At 42.0% G+C, this 24,279-nt stretch overlaps 1 protein-coding gene across 6 annotated transcripts in view; it reads left to right on the top strand.

The window, feature by feature from the left end:
* The window catches only part of rabgap1l (RAB GTPase activating protein 1-like), a 101,584-nt gene extending 78,088 nt beyond the window's left edge, over positions 1-23,496 (top strand). For 3 of the 6 annotated variants that reach the window (XM_018726766.2, XM_018726765.2, XM_018726769.2), the window contains 8 exons: positions 1,968-2,096; positions 15,561-15,653; positions 19,128-19,238; positions 21,071-21,175; positions 21,302-21,385; positions 21,745-21,816; positions 22,006-22,203; positions 23,322-23,496. In XM_018726766.2, coding sequence (XP_018582282.1) covers positions 1,968-2,096; positions 15,561-15,653; positions 19,128-19,238; positions 21,071-21,175; positions 21,302-21,385; positions 21,745-21,816; positions 22,006-22,203; positions 23,322-23,456 — 927 coding nt within the window. In that variant the 3' untranslated portion in view covers positions 23,457-23,496. Of the gene's footprint in view, positions 1-1,967; positions 2,097-9,512; positions 9,708-9,759; positions 9,775-10,455; positions 11,677-15,560; positions 15,654-19,127; positions 19,239-21,070; positions 21,176-21,301; positions 21,386-21,744; positions 21,817-22,005; positions 22,204-23,321 lie in introns of those variants that run through there. The other 3 variants (XM_018726770.2, XM_018726771.2, XM_018726772.2) reach the window with 3 other exon arrangements.
* The last annotated feature ends 783 nt before the right edge of the window (positions 23,497-24,279 follow it).

Genomic DNA, 24,279 nt, shown 5'->3' with positions numbered 1-24,279 from the left:
GGGGCTTGTTTGCAAGGACACCTTAGTTATTAGGGAAAGTCGGTTTCATTACTATGGTCTGTGCTATTTTTGCATTTTAAAAAAAAAAACTTTGTTTATCTTTAAGGCAGACTAACTTAAATACGTAAATAAGAGGACTCTTTAGGAGAGGGAAAAAATAGGAAGATATCTGTCTGTCATGTGTTTAACTGCAGCTGCGCACCCCTTTTCACTGTTGCTAGGCAACAGCTTGTTAATTTGAAAAATTTTGGAACGGAAGGCTAATAAAAAAAACAGACAATACTTCATTAACCAACAAGATGCAGCTGGAGTTTAAATGTGCGACGGACTGATTGATGGTCACCATGATATTTCTTCCATGCTGTTCAGGGCCAGAAAGCATGGTCACCCTCTTTAGTCCTCCATGGATCATGGGGCATCCAGTGGTGGGAGAACAGCATTCGTTGGCAATTAGTCCTTTTTGATGCTAATCCATTTTGATGCTAAGATCAGGTGGATAAGAAGAGCCTTCATGGCCAGACTCCCCAAGTTTCCTTTTGTTGTTGGGTTTAGATTCAGTGTGTTAGTCAGGTTTCTTTGGTAATGCAAGAGGGTTAAATAACTTTAAGAGCCTTTAAGAACTGTGGCTACAAAGTGCTGCATGTAGTCCAGAACAGTGGAAACACTGCGATCCAGAACCTCTCTTGGTTATCAGGGTCCTGTTCTTATTACCTGTTATTTGGCCAGAAAGTGGAACCACCCTGGAATCCACCGTGGCCAATTTGAACCCGGACTCTGACCCTGTGCCGGAGCCGGGACACACGCTGGAATCTTCTAGCCCCCCACTGGCAGAGAAAGACTCCGGGCTCCCTCCTCTGCCTCAGCCTCCGCTCCCAGCACCCCCTGTTGGACCTCAGCTACCGCCGGTGGTGCGGCGAGCGGAGGAGGGAGCTCCGGGCCTGGTGACTGACTGTGCTTGCCGGATGCTGGGGCTGCTGGGTATGGGCCATCGGCTCTTCGTGCCCCGGCTGCTGGCGGTGAGGGACTGAAGGCTGTTTGGTCCTCTTCTGAGCATTGTTTGTTCGCTTCATTGTAGTTCTACCCATGGTGATATTCTAGGAGATTTGAATATTTTGGGAGGAGCTGTGAAAGAATATCAGTTACTAGTCGGTATAATGAAAGTGACTTGTGTTGTTCATCCTGATTTCAGTGGAGTGCTGTTAATTGTGAAACACGGTGATAACTGAAGCAATGAGTGGGTGTTTTGAGGTGTCACCATTTCATACTGTACTTTGTGCAAAGACAGAAATTTACCATATGGTGTCACTGTTATACTATTAGCCTAGTGGCTGCTTGGTGTACATCTTGAATGAGCACGTTAAAAATAAACCTGTCTCCGTTTACATAGTGCAAAGGTGCAGCACTGTAAGAAAGCCTCACAGGGTAGTCTTCTGGTTGTGTGAGCACTTTATATAGGTCCTGTTGTTTTATATTGTTATAATATGTCTGAGAGTCAAGTGTTTGAGAGCCATGTTGCTGACTATGCCAGTACCACTGTAGAGACTGTATTGAAATGTTTAAAAGTATGGCCACAATGAAAAGTGTCCAGTATGTCAGGACTTATAAGACCTCTAGACTGCTGAACTTACAGAGGCTGAATAATGGCACAAAGAATCTGAGACCCAAACTTTAGCCTTACTAACAAGGGATTTGTGTTACAATGCTCACAAATTTGTATTTAAACAGCCAATCCCTAAAAAAGCAGACAGTAGACAGTAAATCACAGAAATCTGTCATTAAAGGGTTCCTTATTCTCCGAAAGATGGGGATGTTGTGCATATTTGAACTGTTAACTCTTGCTTTGCCTGGCAGTTTAAAGTTTTCACTTCATAAGAGTACAAGAGTGCTTATAGAATGACATTCTGTTTTATAGGTTTCCCATGTAACATTCTGTTAATGGATATTCTCTTTTTTATCTTTCTTGAAAGACCTCCAAGGAAGACTTGCTCCAGGCGGATTTTGAAGGAGCACTGAAATTCTTCCGGGTGCAGCTGCCAAAACGCTACCGAGCTGCAGAGAATGCTCGGAGACTCATGGAGCAGGCTTGCAACATCAAGGTAGGAATATTAGTCCAGACTGAGCCTAATGCTTCTGTCCCACTGTGTGCCCTGTGAAGAAAGTAAGGGTTCTTTTGATTTCCTGCACAGACACTCATGGGACAGAAGCATTAGGCTCAGTGTGTAGCATATTGTTGGTGTTCTGTAAATGATTGTGTAACTTGTTTTTGCTAATTTCTGTCATTCCATCAAACTGTGCTTAAATGATTTATGCCTTGTATGGCAAAGCTTGGGTCTTTTTTCACAGGGTGAATAATGTGGCTTTTGTGAGATATGCATTCTGTAGGTCATAAGATTTTCTTGACCTCCTGGTTGCACCAGTTTGGATTCTTCAGAAGCAAATTGCTGATGCTGTTTCCTTTAATGGAATGTAAAGTGTGGGGGAAGTGTGTTCTAGGAAGTTGTTCTGCTATCCGCACTTACAAGCAGGTTTCCACCACGCATTTTATTTTGTATTTAACTTCAAAATACAAATGGTCCCTAAATGTATTCACTCTGAACACACACACACACACACACACACACACATTGTCTGAAACTGCTTGTCCCAAGCGGGGTCGCGGTGAGCATGAGCCTAACCCGGCAACACAGGGCATAAGACTGGAGGGGGAAGGGACACACCCAGGACCGGATGCCAGTCCGTCACAAGGTACCCCAAGGAGGACTTGAACCCTAGACCCACCAGAGAGCAGGCACAGGCCAAACCCACTGTGCCCTCTCTCACTCTAAACAGATATTCAGCAATATGAGTAAAATCAAGAATATAAAAATTAAACACACTGCTCTGTATGCCATTTTTCTTGTGTTTATATGTTTGGACTTTGTTACAGTATACAGTTTAAGGTATTTGTTACTTGGATACCCCTCCTGCTATAGTACCTTTTAGCTATTCGCCTTAATTTGCCCAAGTAAAAATTCTATGGCTGTAGAAAAGGGTAAATAACTGAATGTACCTTAACATTGTAAGTTGCATTGAAGGAAAGCTTGAGCTAAATTAATACATAAAAAAACTTGGTGTCTGCTAACAAAATTCTTTTACATTTACCTTTATTCATTTAGCAGACACTTTTGTCCAAAGCGACATACATCTCAGCAAAAGTACAATTTATGCATTACATTAAGAGAAGGAGACATAGCTGCAGACATGAAAGTCTCAAGCAAACCTAGTTTGTTACCTACCACTTGCTGCACTGAGGTTCATCGTTCGAGTAGGTGCATAAAACACAGGATAGACAAATCCTGATACCCTCCCACCGATTTTTTTTTTTTTTTTTTTTAAATATTAGAAGATACACAAATGAGCAAGTACAATGCCAGAGTAGTGCCTGAATAAAGGTTGTATCTGGGGATGCTTATGGAGTTACGATTCGTGAACAGTTATACCGTAAATGAGCTGGAGAGATCTTGGGCGAAGTGGATCTGGAAGAGGTAAGTTTTCAGACCCTTCTTGAAAATAGGCAGATTTTCTGCAGTTCTGAGTGTCAGGGGAAGGTCATTCCACCACAACGGACCCAGAACCGAGAACCTCCGAGCTTTACCTTTTGTGCGTGGGACCACCAAGCGAGCAGAAGTAGACGAGCGAAGGGGCCTGGCCGGGGTGTAGTGGTTGATTAAGTTTTGTAAATAGCTGGAAGCAGTTCTATTTGTGCATTTGTACACAGTAACCAGGGTATTGAATTTGATTCGAGCAGCTATAGGAAGCCAGTGCAGAGAAATGAGTAGAGGAGATACATGGGAGCACTTTAGCAAATCAAACACAACTCGTGCAGCAGCATTCTGTAGAAGCTGCAGAGGTTTGATGGCATTTAGCAGGAAGGCCACACAGGAGAGAGTTGCAGTAGTCCAGATGGGAAGTCACTATGGCCTGGACAAGTAGTTGGGCGGAGTCAGTAGTGAGGTAGGAACAGATCCTACGAATATTATACAGGATGTATCTGCAGGACCGGGTTGTGGCTTCGATATGTTGAGAGAATGAAAGACTCCCATCAGTTGTTACTTCCAGACTCTTAGCGAAGGAGCTAGGCGAAAATGAGTGAGTTGTCCAGTTTGATCGACAGGTCGTGACAGGAGGACAAGCCAGCTGGGAGGTTAAGAATCTCTGTTTTAGAGAGGTTGAGTTGGAGGTGGTGATCATACATCCACGAAGAGATGTCCGACAGGCAGGCGGCAAGGCGTGTGAAGATGTCTGACGCACCAGGTGGAAAGGAGAGGAAGAGCTGGGCATCATCAGCATAGCGGTGTTTTTATATTGTGTTTGTGTGTATACATGTCAAGTAAAACCCAATTATTTATGCATTTTGTTGTATGCTATAAAGAGAAGAAATGAAAGAATGAATTATTGAAGAATAATTATTGTTATGAAGTCCTAGTGTATATACTGTGCAGAGTTATTTTAATGCTTGTTTTTATAGTATTTGAGTTTAATATGATCAAATAGAGAAACACATATATGTTGTGTATCATCCTGTAGTTCTGTGTGGGTATGTGAGTAGATGTGTGTTGGCTGCTCTGGGTCATAAAGTATTCTGGGAATTAAGTGTAAATACCCAGTTAGTGTTGGCTTTGGTTTCAGTAAATGGCATGGCAGAGAAGAAGTTTGGGCTCAGTGCTAAACCGGCACTGATAATACATATGTAGAGCAGGGTTCATCCTCGTGCCTTCCACCTTAGTTCTTCTATTAAGCATGTCTGTTTGCATTGGCAGAGAGGATCGCAACACCCTCTGTCAATCCTGAACCCCATAGAGACCACGGGTCTGTGGAGCTCTGAACGTTCCTCCTCCTTACTGTGGGATTTCAGAAGGTCTGTGTGGGGTGAAACTCCAGTGTCAGAATATGCGTTGATGTCTCTGTCATGTGTTCTGTCCTCTTGATGGAGACTGTAATTCCTGAAACCTGGACCAGCCGAAAATTGAGCTATGGTGGCCTCTTTTAGACTCGCTCACATAGCAATTGCTCTTAACATAACGGGACAAATGTTTTCAAAGTACAGACACACCTCTACCTACAAAAATTTGATTTACGTAAAAAAATTCCCGGCATACAAATAATTTATGGATAGCGCTTTTATTTGACACAAAACATCTGAAATACGTAAAGCACAAGTTGGCGTAGCCAGACAAGGCAGGAAGCTGCATCTTCCCAGTTTCTGTGTGTTTTGAACCGTGAACATACCTACTTGCGTTAGCATAGTGCTTTTGGATATTTTTTACCCTTTTCATTATTCACAATTCCTGGTGGTAAACTTGCACTTGAAGGAAAACGAGAACCGTCTTGCAAGCATATAGCAATCGACTTAGAGATGAAAATGAAAATAACAAGAAAGTCTGGAGGTGGTCAAAGATTATCGTCTATAGCATGGGAACCAGGTTTAGCCGTATCAACTATACATACGATAGTGACGTATGCTGCACGTAGAAAGGAGCACGTGGACGGCACGGTGGCACAGTGAGTAGTGCTGCTGTCTCACAGCGCCTGGATGGTGTGAGAGAACGTGAGTTTGATCCCTGCTCAGTCTGTGTGGAGTTTGCATGTTCTCCCCATGTCTGCATGGGTTTCTTCCGGGTGCTCTGGTTTCCTCCCACAGTCCAAAGGCATGCTGTTCAGGTTCCACCATAGCGTGTGAGTATCACAGAGAGAGCGTGTTTCACTGATGTATGGATGAGTGACCCATTGTAAGTAGTGTATCTAGCAGTGCAAGTCACCTTGGTGAATAAGGTGTGTGGGCTAATAACGCTACATAGTATCCATTGTAAGTTGTTTTGGAGTAAAGCGTCTGCTAAGTGATTAAATGTAAATGTGATGATGACACGTGGTGATGTTGAATGGTGGGAGAGGAAGGGGAATCTGACATGCACAACTTTTGACTTACGTAGGGGATTGAAGAACGGTCTATTTGCGTAAGTCAAAGGGAGTCTGTAGAGTCATACCCCAAAATACACACTGCTTGTCCCATGCAGGGTCATGGTCAACCTGCTGCGGCGAACCGGAGCCTAACCTGACAACACAGGGCATAGGGCGGGGGGGAGGGGACACACTCAGGACGGGACGCCAGTCCGCTGCAGGGCACCCCAAGCAGGACTCGAACCCCAGGCCCACCAGAGAGCGGGACACGGCCAAACCCTCTGTGCCACCGTGCCCCCTTCCCCCAAAATACACCCATTCAGATTGTAAGATTTGATTTTACAAGGGGCTTAAGTGTTAGGCAACCCTTGCTTTGGTTTATGAGGAATTTCTTCGCATTTACAAGAACTGAGTTTGGATTTCACATGCATTCCAACAGCTGAGCAGCACAAGACATTTACATTTATTCTGTTAACAAACATATTGCTTCAAAGCAACGTACAAGAATTAACTAGTATTTAGCTGACATTTTTGTCAAGGTGACTGTGGGATGAACACGCCAGAGACTTTCAGTGAGTGAGTGAGTGCACACAGGTCTGGAATTATTTACACAGTGCCAGGTGGTCAGGGAAAGGGGTTGGTGATGGGGAGTAAATTCTTGTGCTCAGGACTGGGGTTGGCTGTCAGTGGGTACATGCTGGTTGTGTGTCTCTCTGTCTTGGTCTCTCTTTCCCACTGTTGTCGTTCTGCATTGTTCATCTCTCTCAGATCTCGCTCTCAGACAGATGGAGATATCGATATAAATATAGATTAGAAACAGGTGTAAGCAGGTTCTTCCTCCTCACTTCCTGTCCCACCTGCAGAGCGGGCATGCCACAGTCACAGTCACTTAGACACACTGCACTAAATTTCCTATAACAATTCACGCTCCTATACAGCAGAGCAACGTCACAGACACTATCTCACACACACAGAAGACGATTTAGAGTCACAGTTCACCTGAGACGTCTTAGGACAGTTGGGAGGAAATCAGAGCATCTTGAGGAAACCCACACAAACATATGGGGACGTGGGGAGATGTGAAAGTTGTTGCATGTCCCGAAAGGTTTATTTGGTGACAGGATTAGACATGGTTTTTGGATTCTTACACTGTGGCAGCAGAGCATTATTACACATAGATACTCACATTCAGACACTGTGGGCATTTTAGAGTCACCAGTAAGCCTGAAACACATTTCTCTGGACTATCTGAGGAAAGCGGGGCACTCAGAAAAAAACTGATATGACACTAAATCGGATACAAAGGGTAGAATTTTATCGATCTACAAATGCAAGTAGACAGCCATACAGTATTCAAGTAATACACACACACACACATTTTCTGAACCGCTTGTCCTATACGGGGTCGCGGAGAACCGGAGCCTAACCCGGCAACACAGGGCGTAAGGCTGGAGGGGGAGGGGACACACCCAGGACGGGACGCCAGTCTGTCGCAAGGCACCCCAAGCGGGACTCGAACCCCAGACCCACCAGAGAGCAGGACCCGGTCCAACCCACTGCGCCACCGCGCCCCCCCCTTCATTAATTATTTGAATAAAAATAAACTATTACTTGAATATTACTTGAATAAGGGGGCGCGGTGGCGCAGTGGGTTGGACCGGGTCCTGCTCTCTGGTGGGTCTGGGGTTCGAGTCCCGCTTGGGGTGCCTTGCGACAGACTGGCGTCCCGTCCTGGGTGTGTCCCCTTATTCCATGTGTTGCCGCGTTAGGCTCTGGGTCCCCGCAACCCCGCATGGGACAAGCGGTTCAGACAATGTGTGTGTGTGTGTGTGTGTGTGTGTGTGTGTGTGTGTGTAATTAATGAAGGGAAACTGCCATGTTACGATAACTAATATTAAATATTGAGGTAATTGTGTCCATTTTAATGAGATTTGTTGATGTTGTGGCATGAATGCATATCAATGTTGGGCCTCAGGAACCTATAAAAATTCTTAACGTTGCAACTAATGGCAAAAGGTCTTCAGGTTATGTAATTTCACATGACAAAGGATTTTTCAGGAACACATTATAGTGAGGGAAGACTGTATGATGTCCGCAGTACTAGTTTCCAAGCAGTGTTGCCAGAATAAATACAACTGCCTGAGTAAATAGTCAAACTTAGTTCAGTCTAAAGTGGAGGAGGAAAAGTTTTTTTGTATACCTGAAATAGCATTTTGTGTGTGTTATTAACACTATAATAACACATGGTGAATGGTCCTTGATGGTTATTAGGTTTTTAATTTCTGATAAATGAGGCTGTTGTGTTACTGCTTAATTGACAGACATGGCTTACCAGATAATTCTGGATATAGTTTGATGGGAGGGGAAGTGCACAACTTTGCATACATGTACTTAGCAACCAAATGTAATGTGAATATTGATCATAGTGTTGAATATGTTGCCCATTATTATCTCTGCAGTTTGAAAATTTGTGTAAATGGCTATATGACCTAATTACTTGAAAGAGACATTGCAAGAAATGCATTATATAGTATTTCTGTTCAGTTTTACATGATAACCATGTTCATGCTCAATTTTTTACAGGATGCATTTATTTCCAGAAATATACTATATGTGCTTCAGTGACTGTATTCTTTTACATTTGAGTCTAATATAACTCATCTGACTTAGTAGCTTAATTGGAATAACTGATGATGAAAAAGAATGGATTGTATGGCTAAAAATAGAGAGCGAGAGAAGTTCCAAAACAAGAAATCAAATTTATATTCGCTGTTGTGCTTCTCAGTGTCATCTGGTTTTTTAAGCATCTTTGCTACAATCTGAAATGTCTTTGGAAAGCTCTGTTCTTTGGAAGTGAGTCTTGATAAATTTCAGTTGGAGAAAAGTCATTTGTAATACCAGTGCCTGTAAAACAAAAAAAGACCTTTAGACTTAAGTTAGAATTTTATATTGTGATTAATTTAAATGTGTTTTGGTTTCCTTTGCGTACATGTATAACGTATGTGTACATCAATACTTCTGTTTATTCAAAACTTGCTGGTAAATTCCTCTTTTCATAACTTTTGATAGCTGAGTACTGGACTTCTTTTTTGTTACGGTTTTCTGTTAAAGGAGTTCAGTTCATAGTTCAGTTTAATTTTACAAACACTGTATGTTTCAGAGACCACTTATTTCTTTTACCACGAGTCCCTTTGAGGTGGTAGGCAGAGAACATTATTTGACTGGCTTTATGACCCTGGAGAAAGAAAAGATGGGCTGGGTAAGACACCGTGTGGGAAACATACCTGTGCCAGAGGCTGTGAACAGGTGTATTGATCTGCTGATGTGGAATGAGTCAGCAGAAAGAGGAGGCAAAGAAAACAAGACTGACCAGTGGTGTGTGTTTTTTGATCACAGGTAAACAGGTCCACAGGGATAGTGGCAGGCTCACTTTGCTCTGTCACGGTCTGCGGAGCCAGCATTGCCTTGTGTATATGAGGTGGAGGGATGGCCTCTTGCCTGGCTCAGGTTACGCCACCGCTGCCTTTTACATTCTGACTCACGGCAGGTGTGTCTTTGCTAGCAGTTCGTGTGGGTGTGTGGCGAGTGTGGATTCCAGCCAGTCCTTGGGTGTTTTTTGCATTTTCATGTTATTTCTCTGCCAGTTTTGTGTTTTAGTGCAGTAGCTACTCAGACTTGTTGGAAAGTGAAACGGCGTGACTAGGGGTTATTCTTGCACACTGCACTTTGTGATTTCCTGTGTGCCGCGGAAGGCTGACTAACGCAACAAGGTGAGCCAAGTGGAGAACCTCCCCGATCGATCGTTGCCGGACCAGTGGAAGCAGTGATACCCAGCTGGTATGGTACCCCGCTTCCGCCTATATGCATCTATGGTTTGTGGACCGCCTGTAGTATTGCTCTGACCCTGCTGTGTATGAGGCCAGGAGTATTGTGTCATTGACATTCAGGCAGATGGCAGCTTGAAAGCCATGCTCTGTTTTACAGTTGTCGAGAGTAGATGTCAGTAGCTTCAGAGCGTTAAATATTTGGCCCATCTGATCTTCCTTGGGCTGCAGTTTGACAGGTCTGTGCACAGAGGCGGTCTGTGAAGGGTCTGATCAAAGGGCTGCCTGAGTCCCCCCCCCCCCCCGGAGGAAGTGTGTAAGCGACAGGAAAGCCATACAGGGTGAGAGAAAGAACTAAGCTGCTTGAGCGCGCGTCACTGTCTTCACATTTCAAATATTAATAGCACTGTCTCAAGCGACAGCCGTAGTATCAGGGTGCTGTTGCAATGCTAAGATATTTTTTCTCCATTGTTTTATGTATTTTTATCTTTCCCTATGGAATATAACTGCAGATGGCCTTATCTGTTGTCAGTGATCTTTCCTTCGCTCTTTGATGAGGAGAGGGAAGCTGTTTGTGTTTGCACAAGAAGCTGCCTGTCGCCTTGTCTCTTGAGCCTATGGAGGGACGTGAGTCTGTGTGTGTGAAGTGGAGCCGGAGCAACACAGGAAGCCTTGCATCATATTGCTGATCAAGGCTCTGGCTTCTTCTCTCTGTAGTTTGTTTGCGCACATTCACTCTCTCCCCTGGGTGGTAATGTATTGTTGTTGCTTGCTGATGTGCTGCTTGTGGATGGATATTCAGTGGTTTTTGCTGGACTGCATCTCAGTTCATTTATTTCTACTCAGTCTGGAGGAAAAGAGCAGTGAGCGCTCCTACATCCTCCATTTGTTTTTTGCTCGAGGAGGATGAAGTTAATTTATAATCAGCTTACTGGGTGCAAGAATTCACTGGCACCTAGTCATTCCAGGGGATAGGGCAAAGCCTTTGTGTGAGGAGACCCCTCTCCTACTACCCGCTCACACACGGATTATAGAAATAATTTAACTTTCCTTCATAAAGGCTTGAACAGTGGAATGGTTTTCCGAGTCTCAAAATTTATCTTTTCATTTTGAAAAATATTGGATAACATTCCAGGTGCTGTGCTGCAGGTTTAAGTTTAATTTTGGCACTCGTGCTTTCAGATCTATACTTTTTTGGTCTTGGCTCCAGGGTGAACCCTCGCAGAGGACTGAAGTATAGCTGTCCCAGGCTCTTTGTAACAGAGTGGAGGGAAAGGGTAAGAAGAAAGTGAGTGACCCGAAACCATTTCCACACGGACTGCATTTCTTAATTGGACCATTCCCAGAGAGAGCCTTTATATCCACACAGACCCTACACATGACGACAACTCTGCCTTGGGAAATGTGGAAGTGATATGTTGGAAGAAGTCAGAGGCGTGGCCGACGTACTCTCTGGATACTTCTTTTTGTGTCTTCGGTTTGTGGGCATGTCCAGAAAACCTAAATGGCAACACAAGGCAGAAAATGCTATTAGTTAAAAGACAGAAAGCAAAAAAAGGCTGTGTACCAGACTCTAAACCTGAAGAAGAAAACACACAGCGAAACAGGCTTTGAAAAGAGGCAAGATCAGGTGTGTGTTTCTCCCCGTTCTCACCACCCGAGCCCTGCCCTGCCTTCCTCGCTCCCAAAGGGGTGGGGCTAATTCTGTGTGGGACTGTCAGACACTACACCACACACAGTGCTTACCCAAGCCTGCTGCCAGTCTTTGTGGAGCACACCACATCCTCTCGTCACGCCTGCCAAGATGATGGAGGAGGTGTCCATCAGTGTGGCCTACGACGCTCATGTTATCAACCAGCTCTCCGAGGAGGATTTTTTGGCCAACCTGGTGGCTGACTCCAAACCCAGGCCTGTGGTAGGTCTTACATTTCAGGCAGAATTGTCAGAAACAGAAGCTCCTGTGTTCTCTCAATGAAGTACTTTTACCCATCTAGTAAACGCTTGGGAAAGGACATTTGTCCTCCTTGTCCTACAGCGTATAGATTACACTACAGTCTAACTTATATGGTCCACGCTCCAATTCTGCCTGTGTTTTGCCTCTTATATTTATATTTGTGTCTGTCTCATTGCCGAAGAAGTACATTTTCTTTGGAGTCCTGCCGTTGTTCATGTTTTTTTTTTATTTGTTGGTATGCAAGTCTTCATGACTCTACGGAAACTACAGACTTGCAGTATTTCATTTATCGGTGTATTTTTATCTCAAAAGAAGCTATTTGTGATCTTGTGTGCATGAGGGGGACAGTATGTATAATTGGGCATGCTTTGGCTCAGGGTCACTTGTTTGCAGTGTTCATTTAAACAACTGATAAATGTTCTTATTTCACAAATCAAACCAAATTACAGGTTGGCATGTATGGCTCAAGAAATTTTCTTGTTGACACTGAATAATTTTAGTGTAATAACCTTGCTGTTGAGTTTACTATATTGTCTTTGCTTGTCAGCATCACTGAGGTTGTGATGTAGCTGACCATCCAAATAAAATATAGCCTAGTAGAAGTATTTTACTTTCTTTTCAATTCCAGAAGAGCTAGTAAGAAATTGTCTTTCATTTACATTTTTCCTTCAGTTAAGTTCCATTTGAATAATTTATGTCTACATTTACATTTGCCTTAGTGCATTTTTCTCCAAAGCCACATACAACTCAGTAAACAAAAGGCCATTCCACAACAGATGATGATCTTAAGATACAGACAAATGACTATAAAACTTGTTTTTCTACCTTTGCCCACTGTGGTGGGTGTTTAAGGTCTTGTCGCTCAAACACAGAGTAGTTTGGTTTCATATTGTGGAAAAAAGTGCTACAAGTTCTTTTTCAATACTTTTGTACACCATTTAAATAGTGGGTGTTAAATGGTAACACATATCTCATGGAAAATGAAGGTATTTGCTACATGGAAAGTATGACTGACTGTTCTGTGGTGCATTGTGGTCAGATGTGACTGGTTGAGGGTCTTGTATGAGAAACAGGAAGATGTGGGGACTTGTGTATAATGATTCTGACATCTCCATGCAGAGCCTACGCTGTAAGCTTATATGACATATTGCTGTTTGTTCCCAAACAATACAGATTGCAGTGTATATACAGAAAAGATACACGCAATCACTGACTATTTACGGCTGTGAGGCATTCTCATGCAAAGTGCTTTTTTGCTGGGTTTGAACTATTGCATTCTCCAATCACAGTGCAGCTTGGGATTTACCCCTAGTTTTTCTTTTGCATCATTTTACTACTCTGTCTTCCGTGTTTTTAGTTTTCAGTAGCAAATGTCTTTCGATAGACAGAAGATAAGACAGTGTGTCTCATTTCATTATCTGTCTTAAATAAGCTAGATGGGAGGAATGTTGTCCACAATTCATTTGTACTGTGATGTGTGCTGTCTGTGCAGTGCCATGCCAATTTCGCATGAAGCACTTCAGAGTTTCCCATCAAAGCATTACTCGTACAGAGCATTACAGGCGCCGCCATTTATTACCCACCATCCTTGTTTCTCTTCTTTTCTATAGTGTATATAGGAATCATTTCACCGAAAAAGTGATGCTCAGTGATATGAGTGTCATGTGATCACACTTCACTACTCAGTGACTGTTGTACTGTTGTGCTGACAGAACATGTACTGAACATAAAGCTTATTTCTTCCACCTTAAGTTCTGGTTTCTACACCTCGAGAAAGTATCAAAAGTGTGGGTGAGCAACCAGCATTCAAATTTATTTATTTAGCTGACGCTTTTCTCCAAAACAATGGTACAAAACTTGCAATGTTACCCATTTGTACAGCTGGGTAATATTTTTTTTACTGAAGCAACTCAGGGTAAGTAACTTGCTCAAGGGCAGTACAGCTGGAGGTGAGATCTGAACCCGCAACCTTTGGTTCCAAAGACAGCAGCTCTAACTATTGCACTGCCTGCTGTCAACCTAAGTCATATGTGAATACACATTCTAACACACACTACAGTAAATGAAAAGTTGAGAGCAGGTGGCAGTTTCCATGATCTGGAGACAGAAAACAGTGATGACCTGCTGTGTCAGTAGCTGTTGCAGTATGTTGACAGTACTCAGTTTCCATGGCACCATTTCATGCTCAGGGACAACTATTTTGTGTCCTCCTAGTACACACTTATGTGTCTGTGTATGTAGTATGTGTTTGTTGTTTGTGCTGTCCTAATTGTATTCTTGGGGACTGACACACATTTTTATATTAATACCTAATCAGATTGTTTTGCAGTTGTCAATAATCCTTTCATGGAAATGAAGAGGTTGCAGTCTTGCTTCACTTTCTGTGTCTTAAGTTTTTGGCTACAACACAGCTAATTCAACTACAGACCTTCACATTTTTTTCCACCAAGTTTGCTCAAAATGGTATTCACATGTGTAACTAGGTATAAATATGCCAATGTAGACACAGTAAATCTTGCATGTTGTCTCCGGTGTCCCATCTTTTAAAAAAAATGCAGTGATTTCAAGTTGCAGAAGGGCCTCTTGTGACTGTGAGCAATGACTGCACCTGGTGACGGAGTTCCTCCTTCAGCAATTCTCTGTCCTGGAGACAAACCTGTAGACCTTATCTTAGTAACCGTGAAAAAAAAACACTGCTCGACTGCTGCCATGGTAACATAGCTGGCTGAGCTCTCACGTACACAGCGTGAAGAATGAGCCAAGGCATCACTGTACCACTCAGAATCCTTGATTCTTTCTTTGTTGTTACACATAGACACACATACCCTAAAGTAGGTGTATGATTGTATATGATTGTATCCATTTTTTTCACAGAAACAGACATTTTTCACATGTCCTTTTTTGTTGTTGATGATTCTTCAGCATGATTTGGCTAAGATACAACAGGGATATAGAGCTTTTTCAAAGAAATTTCATGCTAGTCTTACGCAAGGATTTTTCTCAGGTAGCACCAATTTGATGCAGATACAGCTGCCTGCCACCACGTCAGACCATATTATTGCAGTAAATAACCAATTCAGTCTAAATCATCGTGGGTTGTCAAGGAAATTGGCTAGCTAGACTTTTGTGCTCGTTAAACCAATTTTTTAAAACACGTGATGTCAAGGGCTTTGCGGACTTGTGCATTAATAAAAGATGTCCATAGTTTACTTTTCTTGGCCATATCAGCTCTTGCTTCTAGTTTTGACGTACTGGCAATATAGCTACCCAGAGTCCTAGTGAAAAAGTTCCTGTGTTACAAGATACACTTTTATAAAGCTTGTAGCAGCAAAATCACAAAAAAGATCATGGGATTGTATCAATAAGGTTGTTGGTTCAAGCCCCAATTCCTGCTCTTGTGCAAATTACCCTCAGTTTGCTTGAACAAAAAATAGCCACTTGTAGCAATGAGTGAGTTACTCTAAGTAGCTTTGAATGAAATGCATCACATAAATAAGGTTGTAATAATACTTTTTTATGGCTTATTTTACCATTTGTGTTTCATTTCTTGGGACTTCTGTGTGGTGAATTCTATTTTTGTGTGGAATAAATGTGAAATAAGTTTATTTAAAGCTTTTGTTTATTACGACTTAGACCTCAGCAAAACGAAACAGTCAGCCAACTGGTTTATTAATTCAGTTCTTGGATCAGTTTTCTGCCAGTGATAAAGGAGCAAAATGGTTAGTTCAGTTTCAAGTGCCTTGATGCCATCTTGTGGTTACAGCGCTAACCGCTTTTCACCATTTTTATGATTTTTACATTTTGTTCTGACATGAAGTGCTGTCTCCCCATCCTGCTTTGTGAAGGTGCCCACAAAGAAGCTGAAGAAGTTTGAGAAGGACTACCAGGCCCTGCGCGAGAGCCAGCTACAACAAGAGGACCCTATCGACAGGTATCAGGTAAGAGGCCCCTCACGCGTATGGGCATTTTTAAAGTGGCCTAACGTTACATTATCCTGGTTTTTTTTTTTTTTTAAAAAAAGAGACATTAATAAGAATTGCTAGAGTATTCCGCAGTGAAGTAACTTCTCACTTTGTCCTCATGTGTTAATCTAAACAGTATCTGCCTCTTAACAATGAACACATCAGCATGTCACCCACTTCCTGGACACCGACTTCCTTTCTTCTTTTTTTCTTATCCTGTTTCAGTTCAGGTCTGTGTAGAGTGCTACGCCGATACATGCCAGACTTGGAGACACACAAACAGAGGAGAGAGAATAAGATGTCTAGAGTCGAGTGCACATACTCTCACGTTTTTTTTAAGAGTTTGAAAGGTGCTGAAATGAATCTTCTGACACCAGCAGTATTTCCATCTGTGTTTTTTAAATTCATTTGCAATGAAGAAACTGTTTGCTGCTAAAATAGAATGGCATATACTGCTTCCTGAAAATATTTACATCCACATTTAGTTGTCTAAATGTCACATTTGTACTGTGGTATCCTTGTTTAATTATAACAAGGTTTAGATAATTAGATTCTAAATGTTTTTATAATGCACCTAAACAAAAATGGCTAAATAAGAATCAGTGTATGTGCAAAAACAGATACAGTAACTTAGCTCACTTGTTCTTTTATACATATTTTGGGGATAGTTGGTGGCGTAGTGGTTAGCACTGCTGATTTTGCACCCAGCAATGGCAGGTTCGAATTCCACCTCTGGCTGTAGTACCCATGAGCAAGGAGGTACTTACCTGAAATTGCTCCAGTGAAAAATAAAATTGACCAGCTTATAAATGGGTAAATAAATGGTTGTATTTAGTTTAACTTTGTAAGTCACTTTGGGCAGAAAAGAAATGTAAAACTGAACATTTGTGGAGATAAGCTTTTTTTTAAATTTTTTAATAGAAAATTGTTTTTTAACAAGGACTTCACAGTGCCACTGCATTTGGGGTTCATATGCTTTCCAGTAACTCTGTATTTTAGTTATCAGTACAGGCTCAGAGTTGCCACTTAGAACCTTAGAACTTAAGGTTTTATAGCTTACTTTTACATTTGTTACTCTACAGAGAAAGTTGACATTTGTGCTCCATGTCCTCAGATATATGCAACTTTAGCTGTGAACCACTTACGATATATATGTACAAATTTGTCTTTTTCTCCGCTAAGCTGAGTTTGTTGTTTCTTAACTATCTTTTTGGAAATATTTCCTTTAATTATTTATTAAACATGTTAGTATTTCAATATAGATACAATACAGTATTTTAAGCTTTTTTGCTTTTCGGTTTTGACTTCTTAAATGTATGTTTATGCAGTTTATTACATTTGGTTTTGCAGTTTTACATAAGCTCAAAATAAAGTCTATTTTTCAAAGATTCATCATTATTGTGATATTAGGCTCTTTGCACTATAAAGGTTTTTCAGCAAACTATGAGTCGAAAGATTCTTGTGCTTGAACTGTGGGAGGTGTTTGCTAGTAGAGAGGAGCTCTGGCAACCAGTGCATCTGTTCCCCCGGGTCTTCCCTTACCTTCATATCTGGTCCCCCTGATTTTCACACTGCTCAGCCTCTTAGCCTGCCAGGGGTGGGACTGTGGATTAGTGTTGGGGGAGTGGAGCCTACAACCAGGGACAGTGTTAAGGAGACCTTCCCAGCAGGCTGTCAGGAGCTGGGCTGCTGAGGCATACAGCCCCCGTGCTGCTGTTGTGGGTGTTGTTGTGGAAGCCTGGTGTGGCTGTATAGGCAGCTGTAAGAGCCAGGTAAGCAGACCGCCGAGCCTCAGCTAGAGCAGTGCCATTCCACATTGTCGCTTTGCGTGCGTCCTTTGTACAGCTTCTCTCAGTGCATCTTCTCTTATTCTGTTTTACAGACAGAGGATTATCTGTCAGTTTCTTGCAAAGGTTGTTTTGGTGCATCAGTGTAGCTGTCAGTTTATGTCTTAGAAGTATTTTTACCCCATTTTATTATTATATGTCATGTAAGACTGTTAAATAATGGTGTTTATGGAGAAGAACAAATTAGACACTTGGCCTGTTTACTTGAAGATGCAGAACTCTTAATTAGCCCTTAAGGCAACAATTCAGTTATTATTGTTATTATTATTATTATTATTATTTTATTTTTTTATAGAGCGCTCTTCTCACGCAGTGACACAAAGCGCTTTAACACAGACAAAGGCAAGAAAAACAGGTACAAACAAAGAAGACGGTCAACTAATGGCTACCATAATGAAGAACTTATTATAGAGCTATAAGTATACCTACTGGCCACCGGGGAAAGGAACAAAAACTCCCAACTGAAAGTTGAGGGAGAAAAAACCTCTGGGGGTCCACGGCCCAGTGGTAGCCCACCCCTCCTGGGCATTCTAGAAAATAACAATTTGTAAGCCAGTGTTTAACAAGTAATTATAATGTTGGTGAATGGCATCTTGGATCCCCGACTAGGCATGGAACATCTCGATCGTCACGGCAGATGGACATCATCGTCTGTCACCACTGGCCAGCCTCCTCAGGTCTTATGTATAGAAGATTGAAACCGAAAGATTGTCTTTTGCCACATGTCTGATAAATTTTTTTGCAATTGGCAACAGTGCCAGATCCAGCAAGAGAGGTACTTAAAAACATACACTTCACATACATCATGCTAGTGGACTTGCTGTACTGCTGGTCAGAAAAATATTTAACATGGATTACTGCAATACAGCATTTTGATAAATGATCTTATTTATTACTGTGGATCACTGTGTTGGATAAGCGTCGGAATTGCTACAGTGACAAAAGGTTTTTATTTGGTAGTTTGAAGTTTGCCGCTTATGGAGTACCCCAGTGCAGAAATATGTTAGATGACCCTAAGCACCAGAGAATTCCTAACTACAGAGCTCTCATGTGAGGGCACTTAATAACAACATCACATGATCTGTCCTCACTGTCTGCTGAGGCAGTTGGCAACAAAGGGGGCTTTAAGTTGCATCCAGGACCAGGGGCAGAAACAGGCTGCCAGGGAAGATCTAGGGGAGCAGAGAATATGCAGCTTTGACAACTCGGTGATACAATGTCAGAGCTCGTCTTCTTTCTTTCAGGGGCTGGTCACCATCCAGGCTTTTGTGTATCTTCCTGTATCTGCTATACGTATCCATTGTTGCTGTAGTCCTTCAGGGTTGAGCTTGAGCTTACAGTGGACTGGGCTTTGACGTTGAGTTTATTTTTGTTTGTTAATGTTTTCAGTAAAAGCAAAAATATAAAGCCAGCTGAGTATGTTTTGTGTCTGTCAGAAAGCTAGTTTGTAGCAGTGCAATAGTCGTCACTGGAAATGTGTTTGAACTAGTGTGTGGTGTTGGATGTGCCTGCATTGTCTTTGTCTGGCAGCGCTGTTGTTGTAACTAATACTTGTGTAAAAATTCCTGTGTTCTTCACTGTCTTTATCCTGGAACATTCACAGAGGGAGAACCGGCGGCTACAGGAAGCCAGTATGCGTCTGGAGCAGGAAAACGATGACCTGGCTCATGAACTGGTCACCAGCAAGATAGCGCTAAGGAATGACCTGGACCAGGTTAGTGCACCTTCAGCTGTTCCCAGTCAAGCCCCCTAAGGAAACTGGAACAACCACAAGGATAATAGTATGTACAAAGTCAAAACAATCATACAAGCCAAATAACAAATTATTAGTACAGCCTTTCCTCTGCTTATGACCTATGCGACTTACGACCCTCCGTACATAGGACTGAAAAAAATACTGTATAAATTAAAAAAAATTTAAAAAAACATACGTAAATATAAAAATTATGTGTTGCCATTCATCTGCCAGTGCTAACGGCTGCATGCATATGATAGTGGACGTCAGACGATATCCCGGCATTGTGCATCACAGCATCTCTCTGAGTTCTTGCTCTCAGTTGCCCTTTGGTAAATGCGCGTTATTCAAGTAAATGTAACATTTTAGTGCTGGATTAAACCATTATTGTATTAAACCCCAAAGAAGTTGACGAGCAAGAGGAAAACCCCATCCCCTGCTGATAGATCTGTCAAGAAGCCAAGGAAGATGCTCAATTTGGAATTGAAAAGGAAGATAATCAACCAATATGAAGGAGGAAAAAAGTTAATATGATTACACGTGATCTACAGGTGTCCTTATTCAACGGTCTCCACAATTTTAAAAAACTAAAAAAAAATATATGGGAAGCCGCAAGGTTCGGAAAATATGAAGCCTAGGATAATAACAAAGCAACAACAAGGGCCCATCCATGAAATGGAAAAGTTCTTGATGCTGTGGGTGGAAGATCAAATTTAAAAATGTGCACCACTAAACTTTTCAACTTAACAATTCAGGTGAAGGCTAGAAGTTGTTTTGAGACTTTGATGGCCCGACCGAGAGAGGATTACATCAAGAATGTCACAGCAAGTCATGGTTTGTTCAATAGATTTAAAAGAAGATATAACTTCCACGGGGGGCGCGGTGGCGCAGTGGGTTGGCCCGGGTCCTACTCTCCAGTGGATCTGGGGTTCGAGTCCCGCTTGGGGTGCCTTGTGATGGACTGGCGTCCCGTCCTGGGTGTGTCCCCTCCCCCTCCGGCCCTACGCCCCGTGTTGCCGGGTAGGCTCCGGTTCCCCGCGACCCCGTATGGGACAAGCGGTTCTGAAAATGTGTGTGTATAACTTCCACAATGTACGAGTCACACTAAGGGATCAAGTTCAGATGATGAAAGTTTTATTAAATCTTTAATTAAATAATTAAATTAAATTAAATTAGATAAATTACTATTTCACTTATTTTTTTGTATTGCATAAGATGTATTTTTTCAGTGTATTTTATTTTTCTATGAACTGCGTGGTTTACCGCAATAAACCAAGTGCAATGTTACCTCTATGCTTTTATATTCCCACAAAATACTTTAAAATCATCAGATAGAAACTAAAAAATTATAAATATACTACAGTACTGTACTGTGTTTGTTGAAATCACAAAAAGACTAAGAAGATAAAAAAATAAACCAAAAAATCTTTTTTTAATAAACCATAGTGATTTAAAAAAATATCAGTTCATAAAACTGGTTAAACAAAAATGAAATAATCATGATAGAACTTGCGTAACGTAAAAAAAAAGATGAAATACGAGCTAAAGAATCTTAAGTAAAAGGTTAAAAAACTACCGAATCATATAAAATGTCAGTTAATAAAGCTGGTTAATAAAAAAACAAGATAATCATGATAGAAACTGAGAAGGATAAAAGAATGTTGTACAGGCGTACAACTCGTAGATGGCATGCTGACATACGTCCGACTTACGTCAATTTCAAGATCCGACCGGTCGGTCAGATTGGAACTTGGACTTATATCACGGAATGGCTGCAATACTTCTCTGCTGTTTGTCAACATATTTTCCAGGCTGAGGACAAGGCAGACGTGTTGAACAAGGAGCTTTTGAACACAAAACAGCGTCTCGTGGAGACAGAGGAGGAGAAGAGGAGGCAGGAGGAAGAGACAGCACAGGTACTTGAACCAGCACATGGTTACAGGGATGTTCATGGGCTTCTGCATTATCTGGTGGCGGGGCCAGTGTTTCAGTGAATTAAAGGAGCAATTTATTAATGAACTTTTCTGTACTTTCCCTCTCAGCTAAAAGAGGTGTTTAGAAGAGAGCTGGAGAAAGCAGAGTCAGAGATCAAGAAAACAACTGCCATCATCGCCGAGTACAAGCAGGTGCTGAATGGGTCTGACATGAGTGTTTAGTATATACCTATTGGGCTGCTGTGGAGATCGGTCCTTGGCACGTATTTCACAGCTGATGCCGAGTTACACCTGCACTGGTGGTAGTGTTGACAACTGCATTTTTATACCACCTTTTGTGTAAAGCGTGATCTGATTTTATTGTAACATTTTTTGTTTTGCTTTGCAGTTACTGATTTTTTTCTCTGCGCAACAAAGTCATGATTTGTATCATTGAAATATAAAAGTTGACAAAAAAGCAGTTTTATAAATACATTACACAGCCAGGAGATCTGTCCTCTAAGTCCGTTTCTTCATAATAGTGACCACTGAGAGTGTGCTCTGCTTTGCAGATTTGCTCACAGCTGAGCACCAGGCTGGAGAAGCAGCAGGCTGCAACAAAGGAGGAGCTTGACATTGTTAAGGTTCAACTCAACACCATCTTATCTTTCTCTCTATTAGCATTACTTAGAATAAATAGATACAAATATAACAACAGTAGCCAGTTAAGGCATGTTTTGTCATTTTCCTGTGGAATGTCCATATTGGGGAGAATATGTGTACAAAATCTGTTCTTGCCGATGACATTCATCACACTCATCTGACTGGCACAGAGCAAGGTAATGGCCTGCGAGCGTTGCCGTGAGGTCTTCAGCAAGGAGGGTCCACTACAGATGCCCCTGGTGAGCAGGGACAACCGGGACTCAGACCTGGATGAGGAGAAGGACACACTCAAGGCTCAACTGCGGGAAATGGAACTGGAGCTGGCACAAACTAAATTGCAGCTGGTGGAAGCCAAGTGCAGGATCCAGGTCAGATATCTGAGCTGCTCATTGTGTAGCGATGACCTCCATCAGGTTTTCAGATATCATTACATTTACATTTATTCATTTTACAGACACTTTTCTCCAAAGCTACTTCCAGCAAACTGTGTGTAGTGTTATCACCTCACACACCTTATTCACCAAGGCAACTTGCACTGCTAGATACACTACTTACAATGGGTCACTCATCCATACATCACTGGAACACACTATGGATGAGCTTGAACAGCATGTCTTTGGACTGTGAGAGGGATCCCACACAGACACGGGGAGAACATGCAAACTCCATACAGACTGAGCCGGAATCGAACCCACATCCTCTCGCACCACCTAGGGCGGCTCGGTGGCACGGTGCTTGGGTGGAGCGAGATTACACACACACACGGCAAGCCTGGAGCGTTCAACACTCAATCCTGTGGGCAACATTAAAATTTTTCATTCTTACCTGTTTTCTTCATTTCAAGTCATAATTTTCCTCCGTCATATCCTTTACACATTCATCCTAGAAGGTCATACACTGTAGCAAATACATATCCACTAAGGTATTATATATCTAATTGCTCAAGTCCAGGGTCTGAAGGTACTAGGTTTTACACTCCACCTGTGTACTACAGAGGCAGTACAAAAATGTAGTGGATAAGGTCACTGATTTGTAACTTTAAGATAATGTGGGTGGCAAAGACTTGTAACTTGAAGTTGCCTTTTTATGCACTTCGGCAAAGTAGTTTTGGACTGTAGGAATGCTGGTAGTGTAGTGGTTAGAGCTGCTGCCTTTGGAGGCAAAGGTCACAGCTTCAAATCCCACCTCTAGCTTTTGTACCTTTTAAACGTACATTTAAAAATTGCTCCATGAAAACTACCTGGCTGTATAAATGGGTAAGTAATTTTAAGTAGCTTAACACTTTAAGTCTCTTGGGAGAAAAGTGTCAGCTAAATGAATAAATGTAAATATACTTGAATTGTACCTGAAGAACATTGTTTCAATAAAATATTCAGTTCTTTAAATTGCCAAAATTGTATTTTGCTTAAAATAAAAGCTTTAGCTTAGCAGAAAATAGCATTAATATTTGTTTGTTTAATTATCTATGTGTCTTTTATTTTTTTAGGAGCTAGAGCACCAGAGGGGTGTACTGATGAATGAGATTCAGGCTGCCAAAAACTCCTGGTTCAGCAAAACACTGGGCTCCCTAAAAACATCCACAAGCAGCCAGATGCCCTCGTCACCCAGAGAAGGGCTGTAAGCTCCCCTCCCTGGTAGAATGAGCACAAAGGGGGGGGGGGGGGGGGTTGCTGCCATGGGCACAGAGGAGAGGGGAGCTGGAGGAACAGGGTAAACCAAGCTGCACAGAGGAATGGTGAAAAATCTCATGCACACAAGACGAGCTGTGGCTTGTGGCAATGCAGTATTCCCTTTCTGGGTGGGAGATGCTGGTTTATGGATGTGTAAGTAGCTTTGCTACACTCCTGTGCTCGTCCACCCCACAGATGAGGAAGAGGAAAGGGCCAAGTAGAGGCACCAATTGTAAGCCCTTATGTGAGGAGTGATTTAAATCTCGGAAAGGAATAGGAAAAGACTGCATATTTTAAGGATTGCATTTTTGGTTAAACGTCTTTATATACTTTATGAAAATGTGTATAAATGAAGACGTTGCTGGTGAAACTGATGGGATAATTGTCAGCTTGGCGAGGTTCCATGTTCTCTATGAAGTTCCATATTCTGTGCTTGTTTACATCATTTTCTTGAAGCTACCGTCCTTAAATATGTCTTTTTCCCCACTAACATTTATTAGTTGTTCAAATTATGCAAGAGGTGCTTTATGACACCTATATAGTGCAGTGTTTAACATGAAATTTAGTGGTTTCACATGGTAACTGCACCTATCAAGAATAACGTGGATGGGGGGGGGGTGGCTCACAGTAATGACTGAACTTGCCTCTCATCTGCAAGCAAGAAATTGTTTGAATGTAGTTCATTGTTTCCTCCCGGTAAATTAAACAAAGTGAATTAGTAGGGTGTATGAAACTCTTCTTTCATTCTGCGTTAGTTCACAGCTACCGTTAACA

The sequence above is a fragment of the Scleropages formosus genome, chromosome 9 (assembly GCF_900964775.1).
Source record: "Scleropages formosus chromosome 9, fSclFor1.1, whole genome shotgun sequence".
Taxonomy (NCBI): domain Eukaryota; kingdom Metazoa; phylum Chordata; class Actinopteri; order Osteoglossiformes; family Osteoglossidae; genus Scleropages; species Scleropages formosus.
Note: the sequence above shows the minus strand (reverse complement) of the source record. Positions and strands in the feature narration are given on the sequence as shown.